The 21,271-nt window shown below is 40.1% G+C and overlaps 1 protein-coding gene across 5 annotated transcripts in view; it reads right to left on the bottom strand.

The window, feature by feature from the left end:
- XYLB (xylulokinase) overlaps positions 1 to 21,271 on the bottom strand; it is a 277,360-nt gene that overhangs the window by 142,753 nt on the left and 113,336 nt on the right. For all 5 annotated transcript variants that reach the window (XM_073629999.1, XM_073630001.1, XM_073630000.1 and 2 more), the window contains 3 exons: positions 17,104 to 17,219; positions 15,148 to 15,221; positions 11,717 to 11,813 (listed from right to left, as the gene is read on the bottom strand). In XM_073629999.1, coding sequence (XP_073486100.1) covers positions 11,717 to 11,813; positions 15,148 to 15,221; positions 17,104 to 17,219 — 287 coding nt within the window. The remainder of the gene's footprint in view (positions 1 to 11,716; positions 11,814 to 15,147; positions 15,222 to 17,103; positions 17,220 to 21,271) is intronic.

Below are 21,271 nucleotides of genomic sequence, written 5' to 3'. Positions count from 1 at the left end.
TTTTTCTGTCAATATGGGGTGCTGTTTGTACATTAATGAGGAAAAAAAATGAATGTAATGATTTTAGCAAATGGCTGCAATATAACAAAGAGTGAAAAATTTAAGGGGGTCTGAATACTTCCCGTCCCCACTGTATATTTACCTTTCTTTTGGCACAACATAAAGAACATAAAATCTGGTAAGACACTCGCATTAAAAGAAAATAATAATAAACATAAAAATAGAAGAACTGAACATGCCGTTGGGCACTGTGTGAAATTTCATAAAATAGAAGTACCTGGGTAGCCATAGCAACCAAAGAGTTTCCACTTCCATACTGTAACATATTTAACAATACTGACAGCAGGGATCTGATTGGATGCCATGGGCAAACCAGATCCTTTTTCATACGCACGGCTCTTTGTTATTTTTCTAAGGGGTTTTCCTCAAGCCCATTCCAAACAACAATTACAATCCCTCAGTGAACTGTGAATGTAATCCATATATTACTGCAACTGTGCTAAAGGCAAGAAGTCTGCTAAATGTATCTTTATTAGGAACCTGTTTCTGGAAAATCTTCTATAAGCTAAATAACCAAGATATAGAGTGCTAGTACAATCAATGACTTGTAAAACTTCTGTCCTTGAAACACTATACTTCTGTAGTATATTCTGAAAGTCACTTTTTGCATTATGTTATGCAATATCTTCCTTCTATCGCAGAGAGTAGTGAATTCTCTGAAGAAGTTCACCGATAGGCGGACGAAACCAGTCACACACCACTGGTGACCCTAACTGACCCACCCTCCCACTCCGCCCAACTATTTAGGAAGCAGGCTGGATTTGTGTGACTTCAATCTCTCTGGGCTATTGGACTATGAAATAGGAGCTGGCAAGCATGGACTGCACACAGCATGAGGATTTGCAACAACCCCCCTTCTGTAAGACATGAGGTGGTGAGCATACTGTTGTACAGTGGCTATATGCTGCCCAGTGAATACTATATGGGACTTGTGTGTTGAATCCTCACCAGTCTATATATATCCAGTGAGATCTGGCTGTGAATCTCCTGTTGTGGAGTTGACCTATACCAACTTCTGTGACTGGTTCTGCTCTTTATCCATAGACCCTATCCAAGATACAGCCAGCTACTCCCATTTCCATCCCCACATATCTCCCCATCCAATCTGCATTACCCTCATTGCGGTTTAACTGAAAATTCAGCCTCAATGGCATTCTATGTGGATTGCTATACCCTTTGACTGGAAGATTTTCAGAGTTTTGGCCTCAGTGGATTGAGTGGCTTTACCATTTGAACAATCTCATCCTTTCTTATCCCACTGACTGTGGAAGAGATTGTGTATCCCCGTAGACTTATTGCAGTGTGGACTGTATGTGGTGGGTGTATAAGGTGTGCTGCTGGCAGGTCTTTTTAATGTTTGCATCAGTGGTAGTTTTTTGCACTAATTCATTTTACCAAATTCAATAGAGTTGATTTTTTTAAGTCCATGGTGTTCCTTTATAAGGTTTCTAGGTGAATTCTAATCCCTATTCTCTTCATGTTTATGCATGACCTTAAGGAACCACACCTGTCATTTTAGGTGGGGGCCTCAGCATAGGGATACAGTTCTGACTTTGAAATACCCCGTGCACTTAATAATTATTGGTCTGCCTGGGTGTCTTTTTATACATGTTTTTGAGTTAATTACAGGAAATGTAAAGGAAGCCTCACATCACAAAGGTTTATTTATGAAAACTGGGGAGTGCAAAATGTGGTGCAGCTCTGCATGGGAGCCAATCAGCTTCTAACTTCAGCTGGTTCAATTAAGCTTTAACAAAAAATCCTGAATTTTACCGGCTTCCTGACCAGAGCATTGTTTACAATTTGGCACTGCATTGCTTTAACTGACAATTGCGCGGTCATGCGATACTGTACCCAAATGAAATTGACATTGATTTTTATTTATTGGGTCATAAACAAAAAAAGAGCCACAATTTTGAAAAAAAAACAATATTTTTTACTTTTTGCTATAATAAATATCCATAAAAAAGTTTTTAAAAAACAAATGTATTCATCACTTTAGGCCAATATGTATTCTTCTACATATTTTTATAATATATATATATATACATATATTTACAATAAGCGTATATTGACTGTTTTGCACAAAAGTTATAGGGTCTACAAAATAGGGGATATATTTATGGCATTTTTAATATTTTTTACTAGTAATGGCAGCGATCTGCTATTTTTATTGGAACTGTGACATTGCGGCGGACAGATCAGACACTTTTGACAAATTTTTGGGACCACTGACATTTATACAGCGATCAGAGCTATAAAAATGCAGCTACAAAAATGATTACTGTGTAAATGTCACTGGCAGGGAAGGGGTTAACACTAGGGGGCGATCAAGGGGTTAAATGTGTTCCCTCGTTAGTGTTTTGTAACTGTATGTGGATAGGACTGACTGAGGGAGAAGACATTTCCCTGTTCCTACTTAGTAGGAACAAATGTTATGTCTCCTCTCCCCTGACAGAACAGGGATTTGTATGTTTACACACACAAATCCCCGTGCTGGCACTCGTGCACGTGATCGTGGGTAGCTGGCGGTGATCGCACCCGCCTGTCACACGTAGCGGGACCCCCGCACCTAGCGGCTCCTAAAGGGTACAACGTACCCATACTGTGTTTCGCCCAACGGTGCCATTCTGCCGCAGTGTATAGACGTGATCTGGTCAGGAACCAGCTATACAGAGCTGCACCAGATTTTGCACTCTCCAGTTTTAGTAAATCAACCCCACGGTGTCTAAAGAACTCCTGTTCTTTGCGTGGATAAATGTCTGGCCTTTGCTGCGGGACAGTCCAAGGCCACTACCCCAGGATATGCCTTAGTGGCATCAGCTGACAGACAAACACAATCACCAGGTGAAAGTGTTGTATGTATAAGTTCAAGGCACACAGAGTTCAGGCAAAGTTGTAACATCATGTCCAATATGAAAATATTAACTGGGACACCAAGCTGATAAAAGTAAAGAATTTTAAAGGAACTTTTTTTTTTTTTTTAAATGTCTTTAGCAGATGCAACAACTAGAAAATGAATATAATATAAATGGGTGAAATAGTACTATTGGCACTACTTTAATACAGTACAAAAGGGAGAGATGAGCATGACGGAAAAATTATTTTCATTTCGGATCCATTTGTTAAGTTAATAATTTCATTTCATCATATTTGTTATGTTAGAATAATTCATTTCCAGAATTTGATTTGTTATTCTGAATCAATTTGTATTTTCGGAAGTTATTTCGGACTATTCCGATTCATTCAATATGATATGATTCAGAGATTGTGATAGATCCACCTTCATCCAACCCAAACACAGTAAGTAGAAATCATCTTTTTTTTTACTTTTATGCCCCATACACACGATCGGACATTGATCGGACATTCCGACAACAAAATCCTAGGATTTTTTCCGACGGATCTTGGCTCAAACTTGTCTTGCATACACGGTCACACAAAGTTGTCAGAAAATCCGATCATTCTGAACACGGTGACGTAAAACACGTACGTCGGGACTATAAACGGGGCAGTAGCCAATAGCTTTCATCTCTTTATTTATTCTGAGCATGAGTGGCACTTTGTGCATCGGATTTGTGTACACACGATCGGAAATTCCGACAACGGATTTTGTTGTCGGAAAATTTTATAGCAAGCTCTCAAACTTTGTGCGTCAGAAAATCCGATGGAAAATGTGTTATGGAGCCCACACACGGTCAGAATTTCCGACAACAAGATCCTATCACACATTTTCCGTCGGAAAATCCGACCGTGTGTACGGGGCATTATACTTTACTGTAGCTATTTATTGCAATATGTTTCTATTTCACATGTATTATGTAGTGCTCTTTTTTATAATCCCCACTTGAACAGAAATAAAAACAAATAGATCTGATAGAATAGATCAATTCGGATCATTTGTTATGTCATTATTTTGGATGCTTCAAACATTAACAAAAGGCCCAAACTATTGCATCATGTCATCCAAATGAAACAAATAAATACAAATGAATTGAGACTCCTTGAAATTTGTTACTATTGTGAATCCGAGATTCGGATACATCCTAACCTCTGAATAACAAAAATGTTGACCAAATTTTGATTCGTAACAAAATGAATCGCACATGTCGATCAATAAGCTTTATTATTTTAACAGATTTATTAATATTATAATCAGTATAAAGTACACACCCCTCCTGAGAGATGTGCACACAAGCTTTACTTCCCACCCCTTTAATCCTTTAATCCTTACCCCCCCCACCCCCCCTTGTTTTCATCTAGCCTTCCCTCCCCTCCTTCACCGCTCTAACCCCCTTCCTTAATATATTCTGCTCTTGCCGCCTTCCGCCCTCTCGCTTCTTAATTACCAAGCCCTGACACCTCCCACTTCCCTGTTGTTTCAAAAATAATTTATTAGGTCATATAGAGAGGGGCACAATGGATATCCTGTTATTACAGTAAGGTATAGGTATAGGCAAGTTGCATATACTACCAAAATAACGGTGATTCTGCACAGAACGCAGAGAATAGGATAGCAAACACTGCCCGTGGGGTCTGCTCCTCTAGGGCAGCAACAATGGCCTCTGTGGGGGAAGGAAGGAAACACTTTCTTGTTGTAGAACTTGTGCCTACAGACAGGCTTCACCCTTTACCCCCAAAACTCCAAAGTTTTCCCCCAGGAAAATTTTTTTTAAATAATTAAGAGCATGTGCATTATACAATCTTGTATGATTTAATGAATGATATCCAATGTAGGGTTACCAATGTTTTTGCTATGTAACATGCAAGGTCCTTGTGCCCAGGTGACAACATGATCTGGGCTACACCTCAATGTTCAAGGTTCTATATTTTGACTAATGCCGCGTACACACAAGCGGACTTTACGGCAGACTTTGCCGGGCGGACTGGATTTCGTCAGACAATTCGATCGTGTGTGGGCTCCAGCGGACTTTGTTTTCTCAAAAGTTGGACAGACTTAGATTTGAAACATGTTTTAAATTAATCCGTCGAAATCGAGTCCGGTCGAAAAGTCCGCTCGTCTGTATGCTAGTTCGACCGTCAAAAAGCCACGCTAGGGCAGCTATTGGCTACTGGCTATGAACTTCCTTGTTTTAGTCCGGTCGTACGTCATCACGTACGAATTCGACAGACTTTGGTGATTGTGTGTAGGCAAGTCCGTTCATTCAGAAAGTCCGTCGTAAAGTACGTTGAAAAGTCCGCCGGGCAAAGTCTGCCATAAAGTCCGACCGTGTGTACGCGGCATTATTTTAATATGTAACTGTTTATTGTACTACAAGGTAAGCTTTTGCCTTTCGTACATGTCTCTAGTTTACAACTAAATATAGCTCATAACTGTAGCTAAATACAACATTAACAAAACAAAAAAGTTAACAAAAGCAGATGCTTATGGCAAGTGGTAGTCCAGAACACGAAGGCACCCAACATTAAACTGAAGTTGTAAGGCCTAACTCGGCGAGATCTTTGAATCTTGCTTTACTAAGAAATGTAACCAATCAGCTTAATGGCAATGCACCGTAAATGTCTTGGTTTAGCCCCTGACCAAAAGAGCAGAAAGCAACAAGGTAAGATATATAAGTCTTGATAAACAGATAAGGATACCCACGTCAGGGTGCACACATCAGCTTACTGATGAGGTTTGACACCTGGATGGTGGATTCTAGAAACCTAAAAATCTTGCTCAAGCACTGACAGGGGAAGCACTGAGAATTCTTATATTTTGAGGCCTGATGTAGTCACAGGTATATTTACAGGATGGATTAATCTATTTAGGCCAACAGATGACATAGGCTCTCACCAAGGAAATGTATATATGACCGGTCATGGAATACATCAAAGCAAAATCTGAATAAACAAAGGAATAGGCAAAATGGGAGTCACCAATTCTTGGCAACATTGTTTTTTAGTATGTATCCTTCTGCAGTAAAAAATCTTTACCAAATACACTTTGTGTGTGGTTTGTATTAAAGTATGCAGTAAATGTGTACTTTTTTCCCCATAGTCATCAAAAACGTATATGTATGCTTTAGAAGCAATCCCTCACACTTTAAAATAACTAAAGAAGCTAATGTAGTTCGTTAGTATCTAATAAACTTTCAATGTGTTACATTTAATTTAATTTGACAAGCAGGAGTACCCTTTAAATCTGTAATAAATTCTCCTTGGGATACATGTATCACAGGTTGAGAAATTCGGCTTTACACCTTGCAATCAATAAAACCTAAAGTGCCTGTAATAACATCACTTTTATTCAAACACAAGTAGCACACTACAAATGTAAGAGATGTTCAAAGCACAGACCTGCAAATTATGTAATGAGATTGTGCATTGTATTACACATATCTAGCTTTTCTGCTCAGCATAGCTGTAACGCATTGCTAAATATTGCTAATGGTAGATTGCCCTCTACTGTCAGGAGAGAAGTTACCTTAACAGTACAAAACAGTCAGAATACAGTAGTGGTGTTAGATACAGTATCTCACAAAAGACCCCTCACATTTTTGTAAATATGTTATTATATCTTTTCATGTGACAACACTGAAGAAATGACACTTTGCTACAATGTAAAGTAGAGAGTGTACAGCTTGTATAACAGTGTAAATTTGCTGTTCCCTCAAAATAACTCCACACACAGCCATTAATGTCTAAACCACTGGCAACAAAAGTACACCCCTAAGTGAAAATGTCCAAATTGGGCCCAATTAGCCATTTTTCCCTCCCCATGTCATGTGACTCATTAGTTTTACAAGGTCTCAGGTGTGAATAGGGAGCAGGTGTGTTAAATTTGGTGTTATCGCTCTCACGCTCTCATACTGGTCACTGGAAGTTCAACATGGCACCTCATGGCAAAGAACACTCTGAGGATCGGAAAAAAAGGATTGTTGCTCTACATAAAGATGGCCTAGGCTATAAGAAGATTGCCAAGACCCTGAAACTGAGCTGCAGCACGGTGGCCAAGACCATACAGCAGTTTAACAGGACAGGTTCCACACAGAACAGGTCTCACCATGGTCGACCAAAGAAGCTGAGTGCACATGCTCAGCGTCACATCCAGAGGTTGTCTTTGGGAAATAGATGTATGAGTGCTGCCAGCATTGCTGCAGAAGTTGAAGGGGTTGGGGGGTAAGCCTGTCAGTGCTCAGACCATACGACACACACTGCATCAAATTGGTCTGCATGGCTGTCATCCCAGAAGGAAGCCTCTTCTAAAGATGATCACAAGAAAGCCCTAAACAGTTTGCTGAAGACAAGCAGACTAAGGACATGGATTACTGGAACCACTGGAACCATGTCCTGTGGTCTGATGAGACCAGGATAAACGTATTTGGTTGAGATGGTGTCAAGCGTGGGTGTCTTGCCTACAGTCAAGCTTGGTGGTAGGAGTGTCATGGTCTAGGGCTGCATGAGTGCTGCCAGCACTGGGGAGCTACAGTTCATTGACGGGACCCTGAATTTTCAACATGTACTGTGACTTACTGAAGCAGAGCATGATCCACGCCCTTTGGAGACTGGGCCACAGGGCAGTATTCCAACATGATAACGACTCCAAACACACCTCTAAGATGACCACTGCCTTGCTAAAGAAGCTGGGGGGGGGGGGGAGGCAATGGACTGGCCAAGCATGTCTCCAGACCTAAACCCTATTGAGCATCTATGGGGCATCCTCAAATGGAAGGTGGAGGAGTGTGAGGTCTCTAACATCCACCAGCTCCATGATGTCGTCATGGAGAAGTGGAAGGGGACTCCAGTGGCAACCTGTGAAGCTCTGGTGAACTCCATGCCCAAGAGGGTTAGGGCATTGCTGGAAAATAATGGTGGCCACACAAAATGTTGACACTTAGGGCTCAATTTGGACATTTTCACTTAGGGGTGTACTCACTTTTGTTGCCAGCGGTTTAGACATTAATGACTGTGTGTTGAGTTATTTTGAGGGGACAGCAAATTTACACTGTTATACAAGCTGTACACTCACTACTTTACATTGTAGCAATGTGTCATTTCTTTAGTGTTGTCACATGAAAAGATATAATAAAATATTTACAAAAATGTGAGGGGTGTACTCACTTTTGTGAGATACTGTATGTATATAGGAAGGAAGGAAATCTTCTACAACAGATCACAACACTAATGCCCCGTACACACGGTCGGATTTTCCGATGGAAAATGTCCGATCGGAGCGTGTTGTCGGAAATTCCGACCGTGTGTGGGCTCCATCGGACATTTTCCATCAGATTTTCCGACACACAAAGTTTGAGAGCAGGCTATAAAATTTTCCGACAACAAAATCCGTTGTCGGAAATTCCGATCGTGTGTACACAAATCGGTTGGACAAAGTGCCACGCATGCTCATAATAAATAAAGAGATGAAAGCTATTGGCCACTGCCCCGTTTATAGGCCCGACGTACGTGTTTTACGTCACCGCGTTTAGAACGATCGGATTTTCCGACAACTTTGTGTGACCGTGTGTATGCAAGACAAGTTTGAGCCAACATCCGTCAGAAAAAATCCTAGGATTTTGTTGTCGGAATGTCTGAACAAAGTCCGACCGTGTGTACGGGGCATTAGAGTGGTCATGAACCCAAAATATGAAGATTTGCTCTGTTATATGTAATGTAGAAATGTCTTGTCTTGTCACACAGTTGTGCACACAGGTAAAGCTCACAGTTCCGCAGCATACAGGCTTACAGGTAATAGTTCATGGCTCTAATCAGAGCTACAGTCTTTTATGTGGTTAAGCTTACCCAGCAAGTACACAATCCAGCAATGGATCTTTTCACACAGCGTGCTGCTCTGTCTTTCTCTCCTACTCAAACAGCTCCTCTCTGACACTTTCAGCCCAGCTGGCAATAAGCGGGTCTGAAGGGGAAGTACCTGCCCTCTTCAATTAACCCCTTCTTAACCCTGCCCCAGGCTGACCCTCTACAAATGTAACAAAGATTAAACATAAATAAACAGAACACACCAACATTTTTTTATTCTTTCAGTGAAAGTAAAAAAAAGTGTCCTTTCAGTGTACAGAGTCAATCAGCATTACAGTGTTTCGGAGCATGCGCACTGGTAGATGGAACTCAGGGCGCGCTCCTTTGTCAAGCTTGACAAAGGAGCGCGCCGAGTTCCATCTACCAGTGCACATGCTCCAAAATGCAGTTGCAACCCACCAGTGACATCATCACGCCCGGCGCCGCGTTCCAGCCCTCACCATCGGCCTGATCCAAGCCTCAGTTTCATCTTCCTGGTCCCAGAGATCCTGCTGGCTAGGATTTCTCCCCACAGGCAGAAAAATCAGCTGTTCAGAATGCCGCTCTGCAGTGAACGCCATGCCAGTGTGGATGGACTTGTGTCTTACTTCCTTAACCTCCATGTAAGTGGATAATGCACCTGTATCTCATTAAATTTTTTACAGTTCTAACCTAGAGGCGCCTGTGTTTCTCTTCTCATTTGCATATCTGGAGTCTGCTTTCAACTCCCCCCTCAAAGGCTACCAAGGTTGTTTTGGACTGCTAAAGTAATCTATACAGGTCTCCCCTCTTCATTTTTCCCCCTCTACATATACTGAGTATCCACTTCAAGGACTTATTGATGGACTAATGTATTAAATCTCATACTTTTTAGCAGCGCCACTACCCATTTTTTTTTCAAAATTCTGAGCTGTGGTCCCCAGATTCCCAGATTGGAATAGCTGATGTATTTTTCATGATGCAAAATACTGAAAGACTAATGGTGAGAATTAGACCCCTTGTAGTGACCTATGCTGGTATAGCCATCAATAAATTATTGATGGCTAATAACTATAAAGCCCCGTACACACGGTCGGATTTTCCAATGGAAAATGTCCGATCGGAGCGTGTTGTCGGAAATTCCGACCGTGTGTGGGCTCCATCGGACATTTTCCATCGGATTTTCCGACACACAAAGTTGGACAGCAGGAGATAAAATTTTCCGACAACAAAATCCGTTGTCGGAAATTCCGATCGCGTGTACACAAATCCGACGGACAAAGTGCCACGCATGCTCAGAATAAATAAAGAGATGAAAGCTATTGGCCACTGCCCCATTTATAGTCCCGACGTACGTGTTTTACGTCACCGCGTTCAGAACGATCGGATTTTCCGACAACTTTGTGTGACTGTGTGTATGCAAGACAAGTTTGAGCCGACATCCGTCAGAAAAAAATCCTAGGATTTTGTTGTCGGAATGTCCGAACAAAGTCCGACCGTGTGTACGGGGCATTAGTATTGTGGAACCAGGAGTGCGCAGACAGGTGTAGCATGCAAATTCCTCCAATCCAAACAAAATTCCAGACAGCATTTACTGGATCCCAGAACTGATGGAAAATTCAACAGAGCACTTGCAAAAATAATACAATGATCAGAAACCGTCAGAGTCCCATTCAACATACTCAGTCCTCTTCTGTCCTCGCAAGCATTTGGATACTCCACCCATCCAGCAAATATGTCCAATCTATATTATGCACCAGGTGGCTTCCATGCATGCAACAATGTATTGTATATTATATCGTAGATCATTCCTTTCAACAATACTCTACCAACAATTAAAAAATCATATATATATATATATATATATATATATATATATATATATATATATATATATATATATATATATATATAGTCTCCTTCTCCATCTACTAAGATGTAAAGGCAGCTGATTGATTGATCAAACACTTTTAAACTTAACATGAAAAGACTCTTAAAGTCCCTGTACAACAGAGTTCAGACAGGCAGTGGAAGAAGCAGCCAAACGAAACGACAAAATCAGTTGTCCTACGGTGCTTATGTAATAACAAGAAATATGCAGATAGAAGGAGAAAGCAGAGTGACAGACGTGAGCTCATCAGTTTGCTACTTCTCCTTTGCTGTCTAGTCACAAGCTGGGAGCAGGACAATAGCTTGTTTTTTTTCAGGCTAGTGTTCCATTATTTAAATTTTTTTTACAGCAATGATCAATAACAAAATAATTTTTATAACATTACAATGCAATGGTTGAAGAACACGATAACAGAAAGTTGCAGAGGACAATTGACTAATGGAAAGAAACATGCATGCTAGAGGAACATAAGAGAAGCAACAACAGAAGATTAAACATGCCTTACTATTAGTGAACGCACATGCCTCATAGCAAACCAAAATGCATAAATGTGTGTTTTTGTTTTTTTTTGTGTGTGTTTAGACTCATTTAGAGCCCATATAAAATTAAATGGGCTGCCTTAAAGCAACACAAATTGGAGGATTAATTAACGCCAAGATTTGAATGGAAGTGAGGTATGGTACATTAGGTGACTTATGTACCATTGATGTCCCTAGATCTCAGTGAAATATGAGGCTACATTATTTTATTATTTTGTGGCCACACAATGGATGATTTTCCCTATCAGAAAACTAATTAAACACAGTAATAAACAAAATTACCTAATTTAGCAATAGGAGCTAAATCCTAAAAGCAGCGATGTGAATTTTATTTGGCTGCTATGGGTTACTGCACTTGATAATTTGCATCTTTTTTGAATAGGACCTTTACAGTTGTCTCAGTTAATGTCTGGCTGACTTTAGGTATTTGTTACCACCACAAAACAGCTGCAGACATGTCTTTAAAAAAGGCAGTTGGCTAAATAGCAAGTAGGAGCAATTGACTTACTTATTTTATATCCAAGTCGTTCTGCATAGATTCTCTTAGCCATGAACTGTCCCTCGATAAGAGCTCGAATTTCCACATCATTTGGGAATTCTGATACCTAAAAAAAATATAGAAACAAGCAATGTTTCCAACCATTCAACATTCCCTAATATTTGACTACTGAATTGAAAATGGTTACAAGAATTTTCCTAGAGCAGGACACACTTTCAGAACAGTTGAAAATATATGCTGTAAATTTCTTCTTAACAACCATTCCCAGATGATCCCTTAAGTAAATGGGAATCAGAACTGACATTGGAATTTACACCAACCCAATTGCAAAAAAATAAAAAAAATTATCTCATGTATCCTCAATCAACTCTAAGACCCAAGAATCTTGCTTCAAATTTCAAAATTTTCTCCTGCTGGTATAAAACACCTTCATGGCTAGCCAAGATCTTCCCTGTAGCAGATGCCAGATGTTGGTGGGGACAACCCCAGGTACATACCTGTACCTATGGTGGCATTGCCTCAAATTGTTGTAAGGAAATTTCTCCTTGGATTCAGAAAACTACCCTTAAGCCCATCCAATTCTCCACTCTTCACTATCTATTGTCATTTCAGCCTCAAATCCAATCGTTGTCAAAAGTTTGTAGAATTCACCGCCATAACATCTCTAAAATTCACCCCTTTTTAACAAATGAAACCACCAAGCTCCTCATTCACTCCCTTGTTATCTCTCGCCTTTACTATTGCAACTCCCTTCTCATTGGCTTACCTCTCCATAGGCTATCCCCTCTTCAGTCTATCATGAATGCTGCTGCCAGACTTATCCACCTTACCAACCGCTCAGTGTCTGCCAACCCTCTACTTCAATCCCTACACTGACTCCCAATCATCCAGCGAATTAAATTCAAAATACTAACCACAACATACAAAGCCATTCACAACTCTGCCCCGAGCTACATCACTAATCTTGTCTCCAAATATCACCCAAATCGACCTCTCCGCTCCTCTCAAGACCTCCTGCTTTCAAGCTCTCTCATCTCCTCCTCCCATGCTCGTTTCCAGGATTTCTCCAGAGCCTCTTCCATCCTCTGGAATTCGCTACCTCCATCTATCCGGCTATCCCCTACTCTTGCTACCTTCAGGTGATCCCTGAAAACTCATCTCTTCAGGAAAGCCTATCATGTCTCCAACTAATCTTCTACCACTTCCACCAGCTCATTCCCCACAGTTACAACCTTTTGTACCACCTGCCCCACCCTATTAGATTGTAAGCTCTTCTGACAGGGCCCTCTTAATCCTCTTGTATTTACTTGTATTATAACTGTACTGTCTCCCTTTTATATTGTAAAGCACTGCGTAAACTGTTGGCGCTATATAAATCCTGAATAATAATAATAATCTATTTCATACCACCCCTTACTCCCTCAAGTCATATAAAAATAGTGTCACTCCGCACCTTTTAAATGGTGCTTGGAGTCTTGTACCCAAATTTTGGAAACAGACCCAAAGCCCTACACTGCAAGATTTGCAGCGAGAGGTAGAAAAGGTCATGGAGGCTGCAAGGTGGGTTTTCACCTCTAAAAATAAACAGGAACAAATTTCATGATATCTGGTCTGTCTGGATATATTACTCACTGGAAATCGACAAACTAAACTATTAACTACAGGATAGCTACTTCCTGACTGTTGATGGCTCTTCAGGGTATTACTATCTATTTTTTTCTGGAGATGCCTCCCTGAGAAAGTATAATGTCTTATGAAACATGACTACGCACCACACATTGGTTATTGTACTGTGGACTACCAACTTATCAGCAACTTGAACCCCCTAGACGAGGGGGCTGCAAACTGCGATCCAGGGGCTAGATGTGTCCCTTTGCTTGCCTCTGCCCGTCCCTTGGGGCAGTTTTCCTTCTACTGATGCAAGACACTATTCCTCTCATTGCCACCAATGATAGAGCATAATTCCTCCCACTGCCACTAACAATGTGGCACTAACCCTCCCACTGCTACCAATGTTAGGCAACTACTCCTCCCACTGCAGCCAATGATGGGGCACTATTCCTCCCACTGCCATCAACAATACGGCACTATCCCTCCCACTGCCACCATTGATGGGGCACTATTCTTCCCACTGCCGCCAACAATGGAGCACTATTCCTCCCACTGCTACCAACAATGGGGCACTATTCCTCCCACTGCCACCAATAATGGGGCACTATTCCTCCCAATGCCACCAACAATGGGGCACTATCCCTCCCACTGCTACCAATGATAGAGCACTATTCCTCCCACTGCAGCCAACGATGAGGCACTGTCCCTCCCACTGCCACCAACAATCCGGCACTATCCCTCCCACTGCCACCAACAATGGTGCACTATTCCTCCCACTGCCACCAACAATGGTGCACTATTCCTCCCACTGCCACCAACAATGGTGCACTATTCCTCCCACTGCCACCAATTACGGGGCACTATTCATCGCACTGCCACCAACAATGGGGCACTATTGCATCCACTGCCACCAATTATGGGGCACTATTCCTCCCACTGCCCCCAATGATGGGGCCCTATTGTCCAGGATGAACTGTTTACTCTCAATGACTCCAGGACAATTTCTACTACCAATGGCCACAGTCCAGTCCCCCCAATGTCTGAAGGACAGTAAACTGGCCCTTTGTTTAGAAAGTTTGGAGACCCCTGCCCTAGACCAAGCTGATCTTTACTTATGTGTTATTCTGGTATCTCTTTGTGATTTCTTCTACCTCATGACTTTCTTAAATGTGTACACATATTGAAATAAGTTTTGACATTCCGTTAACAACCAATGCTGCTATGTATCATCGAGGTTATTCCACAACTGTATTATATTTCTTGAATATATGTACCCATACTGTATATACTGCTGTAACTGTTAAGATACAGAAATGATTGACACAACCCATTTCTTTCCTTTCTGTAAGGGATTATGCACACCCTTTTACAGCTGCTGTTAGGGGCATCTAATGTTTTTTTTTTTTTTTTACTGCCTCTAAATGCGCCTCCATGTTAGCCTGTGTGTCCATGCACCCATAAACTGTCAGAGGCATTTGGCGGCATAAGCGTTTAGGGACAGTAGAAAAAAAACAACAGCCTGTGTGTCCAGGAGCAGAGGTTGTTCAATTGTAAAAAAAGCAAAACGTCAAAAAAAAAAAAATGCTGCTAAACGCTGTAACAAGCGTTTAGCCGCTTTTGGCATTTTTAGGAGTTTTTACATTATAGGGAGTGTTTTTACTGTAAAAACGCCCATCACTATTCTAAGTTCCAAGGATGCTTAGTAATAAAAAGTCAAAAGACGCATGCAGGAACCAGGAGGTGCCAGCTACAGTATGTAAATCTATTAGACATTTTTATTTGGTCACAAATCCACTTTAATGTTCTTTTTTTTTTACAGTACAATTTACCTTCTGGTTTGCACCATTGAACCTGTGAACACCAACTGCATGTGGAGTGATTTCCATAACGTCAAAATAAAAGCCTAAGAAGAAAATGGCAATATAATTAAAACCATTAAAGTGATTCTAAACCTTCACCTTATACGGCAAACTATTCCATTTAAAATAGACATAAAGGGATAAACATTTGTGTAGAGATATAAAAAACATTTTAAATTACTTTTTTTTCCAGTTTTTTTTTTTTTTTTTTAATAAGTGATTACATAACCTCTGTTCTCAGCTGCATACAAGCTAGGGGAGGTGAAACAGCAGCACACTCATCTTCCCAATGAAAGGCTGGGGGGGATATCAAGACGAGGCTGACATGGAGGAGAGAGTTCCCAGCACTGTTAGAGAACAGACAACACTGTGCTCTCCTGCTTAGAGTGGTCAGTTTTTAATGGGAAAGCAGAGGGACTGACAGGAACACCAGAGATTTCACACAAAGGAAGCAATACAAAGAGAACAGGATACTTTCTCATACAAGTACGTGGTACAGTAGGCACATATCAGGAATATTAAGTGTTGGGTTTACATACTCTTGAGTATGAATGTCTAACCTTTATTTATTGAAAGAATGGTTAGACATTCATATCTATCTATCTATATTAAAGCAATTCTTTCATCACCCCATACAATTACGCAAAAGCACGATCGTGAAAAAAAAAAGAGATAATCAGGCTGATCAACAAAAGTAGCTGAAAGTCTTCAAAAGATAAATAACTACTAATCACGTGGACAGCAAATTTCTGTTCCCTTTGAATACTAAACCATGTGCAAATGAAATAAGTAAACAGGAATTTGCTTTTCAAGTGACTAAATGACTGAACGTAATGTTCACACAATTTAATGCATGAAGTTTTTAGTCTCATTTAGTAAAACAGCCTTATTATACTTAGATCTCCGGTGGCATGTGTCTTCTTCCATTGCTCTGTTGAAGTCTCTGTCAGAACTATCAGTATCCAACATTTCCAGAAACTTCAGATTCCTATGCCCCTTGTTGTGCGCTGTGATTCCATCCACTGACTCCTCCATCACTACAGAACTCAGTACAATGAAGAAGTAGCAGCAGACACCTTAACGTGGACTTCTCTCCTCCTCCCATAATCAAACTAAGTACGTAAATACAGTCTATGTCTATGTAGTGAAAATGAACAACAAGTCTATGTAGTGAAATGAACAACATATGTACTTGCCTGCCTCCTCATCGCACGGTTTCCCAAGTCTCTGTGTTTTGTTCCTCATGCAGGATAGAAAAATCATGCCGCCATTTTATTTAAAAAAAAAGTAATTGATGGCTGGCTTATTATCTGCTGGCTCACCGATGACAGCATGCGTCATACTTTACCTTACACTCATCACCCCCTCCCCCCTTTTACCAAAAATCCTCGCAAGATTTAGGGGTTTAGCCAGATGAGTGCAATGTCATACTGAGCATGTGCAAGATGAGGCTGCGAGCCAATGATTGGATGAGGTGGATTGTGCCATCACTCACTGCCCTGCATTTCCACCTCAACCAATTGGAGAACATTTTGCATTCACTGAGAAAATGCAAAATGTTATGTGGTGCCTGTGCAAAGCGAGCAACCTCCTGTGTTCACTAAGCAACAGGGAAGCTTCTTGGTATGGGACTTGGAAGCTGATGGAGATTACTGTAGTAGCAAAGTCTATCTTCAATGACGACCCCACAGGTATGGCACACACATAATTACCATAGTCCAAGCTGGACCAATGTAAATATGTAAAAATTGCCATACCTAAACTTCAGCTTTAATTTATCTTTGTAGAGTAATCAATTAACAGAGATGCTCATTGAATAATATGACATACAGAGCTTTAATGCTATTCTAGTTTTACATTGTTTCAATTTTATATAACCCTGGCTGGACCAAAGCAAGATACACCCGTATTTATATCACTACCTACCTAGACAGCCATTGTTTCCACTGGAGGTCAATCTCAGCGCTTTACCAAACTCTTCCCAGGAGCCGGATGAACACTTGTCCCTGATTTTCTCTCTCGTGAGGGAGCCGTTTTTAAAACTAGGAAGCAAAGAGAGACCATTAAGGCGGTATAAAACCGTTCTGCCACGTGTGTCTCATCACTTGTAATGAAATGTTGACCTCTCTGTGCCTCCAAAACAAACCAGTTTTGAAAACTGCACCTGTCCCTGGAGACCGATAAACACAGGAGCTGTAACTGAGATATGGTGATAGTAATGCACAAATGATTCGATCGTGCCAGATGATCCACTGAAAACAGGACGATCGTCTCAAGATTAAATTCATCCCTACCTGTATTAATGGTCTTATTAATGCTCATTGTAAATCATATTTATTGGCTCTGTCAAATTTAGAGTACTTCACAAACTAAAAGCAAAATGGAAATACTTAGCAAAAAACAGAAGCAGTCTATATCATAGTGAGGAATGTTTGTGATGAACAAATGCTTTTTAGGTCACTGTGTTGTCTCTTAAAGCTGAAATCCAGGAAGGCAATTAAATGAAGTTGAAAAGAATATACTAAAATAGTTTTATCTGGATGCACTTCTGACCGATTATCCATGGCCATCTAGTGTATATTTATGCCAACTTATATACTATGCCTTTTTGTACTTTACTATTTTACTTTGTAATAATGTATTTTGTAGAACAGATTAGAGCAAATGGCAGAGATGGTCTATGTGACAGACAGAATTTCTGCATTCATTAACACTTGGGCATGTTGGTTACACTTAAAAACCATGGAGGAATACGAAAGCTTTCTGGGCCATAGCTGAACCATAGGTGGTCCGTAGGTTGTCTTCGAGGGCAACCATCCTGTGGGGCCAGTCCTTTTGCTGGGAACGAGATGGGAGTGGAAGTTAATTGTAGACTCAGCTAATTTTTTCCACCCAGTCTGTCCTCAGGGCATAATGGTAAGGGAATAATAAAAAACGATGCAGCGCTAAAAATGAGCAATGATGTGAAAAGTAAGTGAAAAAAACACAAAAAAAGTTTGCACACAATAAACATCTAAAAATATAGACCACAGTATGTCATGAAACCGTGCTACAAATAGTAATGTAATAGTTCACCAGAACATTCCAAGTGTGAAATTCATAGAATATGCATATTGAATACAAAAAAGCTATTCAGGTAATAAAAATCACAGTAGAAACACATAAAAAAAAGTCCCATCACACACAGTGCAAAAAGCATGAAAAAAGTCCATAAATTAATCAAGGAACTAATCCCAAAAATCGTGATGAAAAGAATCCAGGCTCCCAAGAGTTAAACCACCCGAGTGAGTAATGAGGCTCCTTACCGACTCGAATGATCACACAGGTGGTCTCACCCAGCATAGGGAATATTTAAGGTCTCCCAAACCTATACGGGCATCCTGTATTGGGGCTAAATCTGAACTATAACTAGTCTTCTGACTCCTCCCAACCTTCCCATTTACTGTACAGTTCTCTGGTAGAATTTAGCCATGATGTCTTAATTCCAGGTATCCTAGGTCTGATCCAGTGATGTCATGGGTCCTCTGTGCGCTCTTCCTCCTCTGACAGTGGGCAGACCCTGAAGACTAGTTATAGTTCAGATTTAGAATGGGAGAGGTATATGGATCACAACACAGACTAAACACAATTGCAAATGTTTTTGGTAAGCAAAATAGTTCACAAATGTTAATTTTAACACTGTGTTTAGCTGATTGTCTTAACTTCAGCACCAGCAGTAAAAGTAATTTGCTATTGAATCTTTATATAGTGGATGGAAAAATATAAAGAATGCCTTGAAAAAGTATTCATATCCCTTGAAATTGAAATACAGGAGGTGTCTTGAAGCTGTCATTACCAACAAAGGTTTTTGTACGAAGAATTAAATACATTTCAGTTAGCATGCTCAATACCTTTTCCCTGTGTCACTCCATTTCATTACCCATATTTTAATTTCTAAATGTATTTGTTTTGGTTTCTTTGTATGCATGTATTGTTATTGACATGTGGTGAACATTTCATGTCAATAGCCCCTTTAGAAATATACTTACCTAGAAAAATGGTGACGTGTTCAAGACTTATTTTATCCCCTGTATATATATATATATATATATATATATATATATATATATATATATATATATATATATATATATATATATATATTAGTGCCTTGAAAAGGTATTCAAACCCCTTGAAATTTTCCACATTTTGTCATGTTACAACCAAAAACGTAAATGTATTTTATTGGAATTTTATGTGATAGACAAACACAAAGTAGCATATACTTATGAAGTGGAAAGTATTGATAAATGGTTTTCAAATTTTTTTACAAATAAATATCTGAAAAGTGTGGCGTGCATTTGTATTCAGCCCCATAAATCGATACTTTATAGAACCCCCTTTCGCCGCAATTACAGCATCAAGTCTTTTTGGGGATGTCTCTACCAGCTTTGAACATCTAGAGAGTGACATTTTTGCCCATTCTTCTTTGCAAAATAGCTCAAGATTAGATGGAGAGCGTCTGTCTACAGCAATTTTTCAAGTCGTGCCACAGATTTTCAATTGGATTTAGGTCTGAACTTTAACACATGAATATGCTTTAATCTAAACCGTTCCATTATAGCTCTGGCTGTATGTTTAGGGTCATTGTCCTGCAAGAAGGTGAACCTTCGCCCCAGTCTCAAGTCTTTTGCAGACTCAGGTTTTCTTCTAAGATTGCCCTGTATTTTGCTTCATCCATCTTCCCATCAACTCTGTCCCTGTTGAAGAAAAGCATCCCCACAACATGATACTGCCACCACCATGTTTCATGGTGGGGATAGTGTGTTCAGGGTGATGTGCAGTGTTAGTTTTCTGCCACATATAGCATTTTGCTTTTAAGCCAAAAAGTAAAATTTTGGTCTCATCTGACCAGAGCACCTTCTTTCACATGTTTGCTGTGTCCCCCACATGGCTTCTCGCAAACTGCAAATGGGATGTTTCTTTCAATAATGGCTTTCTTCTTGCCACTCTTCCAAAAGGCCAGATTTGTGTAGTGCACAACTCAAAGTTGTCCTGTACACAGATATTCCCACTTTAGCTGTGGATCTCTGCAGCTTCTCCAGAGTTACCCTGGGCCTCTTGGCTGCTTCCCTAAATAATGCTCTCCTTGCCCGTTCTGTCAAATTGGGTGGACGGCCATGTCTTGGTAGCTTTGCAGTTGTGCCATACTCTTTCCATTTTCGGATGATGGATTGAACAGTGCTCCATGAGATGTTCCAAGCTTGGGATATTTTTTATAACCTAACCCTGCTTTAAACTTCTCCACAACTTTGTCCCTAACCTGTCTGGTGTGTTCCTTGGCCTTCATGATGCGGTTTGTTCACCAAGGTGCTCTAACAAACCTCTGAGGGCTTCACAGAACAGCTGTATTTATACTGAGATTAAATTACACACAGGTGGGCTCTATTTACTAATTAGGTGACTTCTGAAGGCAATTGGTTCCACTAGATTATAGTTAGGGGTATCAGAATAAAGGGGGCTGAATACAAATGCATGCCACACTTTTCAGATATTTATTTGTAAATTTTCCTTCCACTTCACAATTACGTGCCACTTTGTGTTGGTCTGTCACATAAAATCCCAATAAAATACATTAATGTTTTTGGTTGTAACACTACAAAATGTGTAAAATTTAAAGGGATATGAATACTTTTTCAAGGCACTGTATATATATATATATATATATATATATATATATATATATATATATATATATATATACAGTATATATAACATTTGGGTGTTCTATCTAAGTAATTTTCTAGCAAAAAATGTATGATTTTTTACATGTGGGAGAGAAATGTCAGAATTGGCCGGGTGGCAAGCAGTAGTTGAATTTGTCAGTCAATTGATAATCTCATCAATACCTGGTAATATTTTAAAAACCTAACATTTTAACAACTGCTGTCTCTTTAGCATACCCATAGCACTCTGGGAATTCTTGGTTAAATAGTTATAAAGCCTAAACATTTTTTAACTTAACTCATTTCTTGCCTTAAAGTATAACTAAAGGCAAAACTTTTCCATTTTAGTTTTGGATAGAGGGGAGATTGATTAGATCACCTGTCAGTTT

This window comes from Aquarana catesbeiana, linkage group LG05 (assembly GCF_042186555.1).
Source record: "Aquarana catesbeiana isolate 2022-GZ linkage group LG05, ASM4218655v1, whole genome shotgun sequence".
NCBI classification, from domain to species: Eukaryota; Metazoa; Chordata; class Amphibia; order Anura; family Ranidae; genus Aquarana; species Aquarana catesbeiana.
Note: the sequence above shows the minus strand (reverse complement) of the source record. Positions and strands in the feature narration are given on the sequence as shown.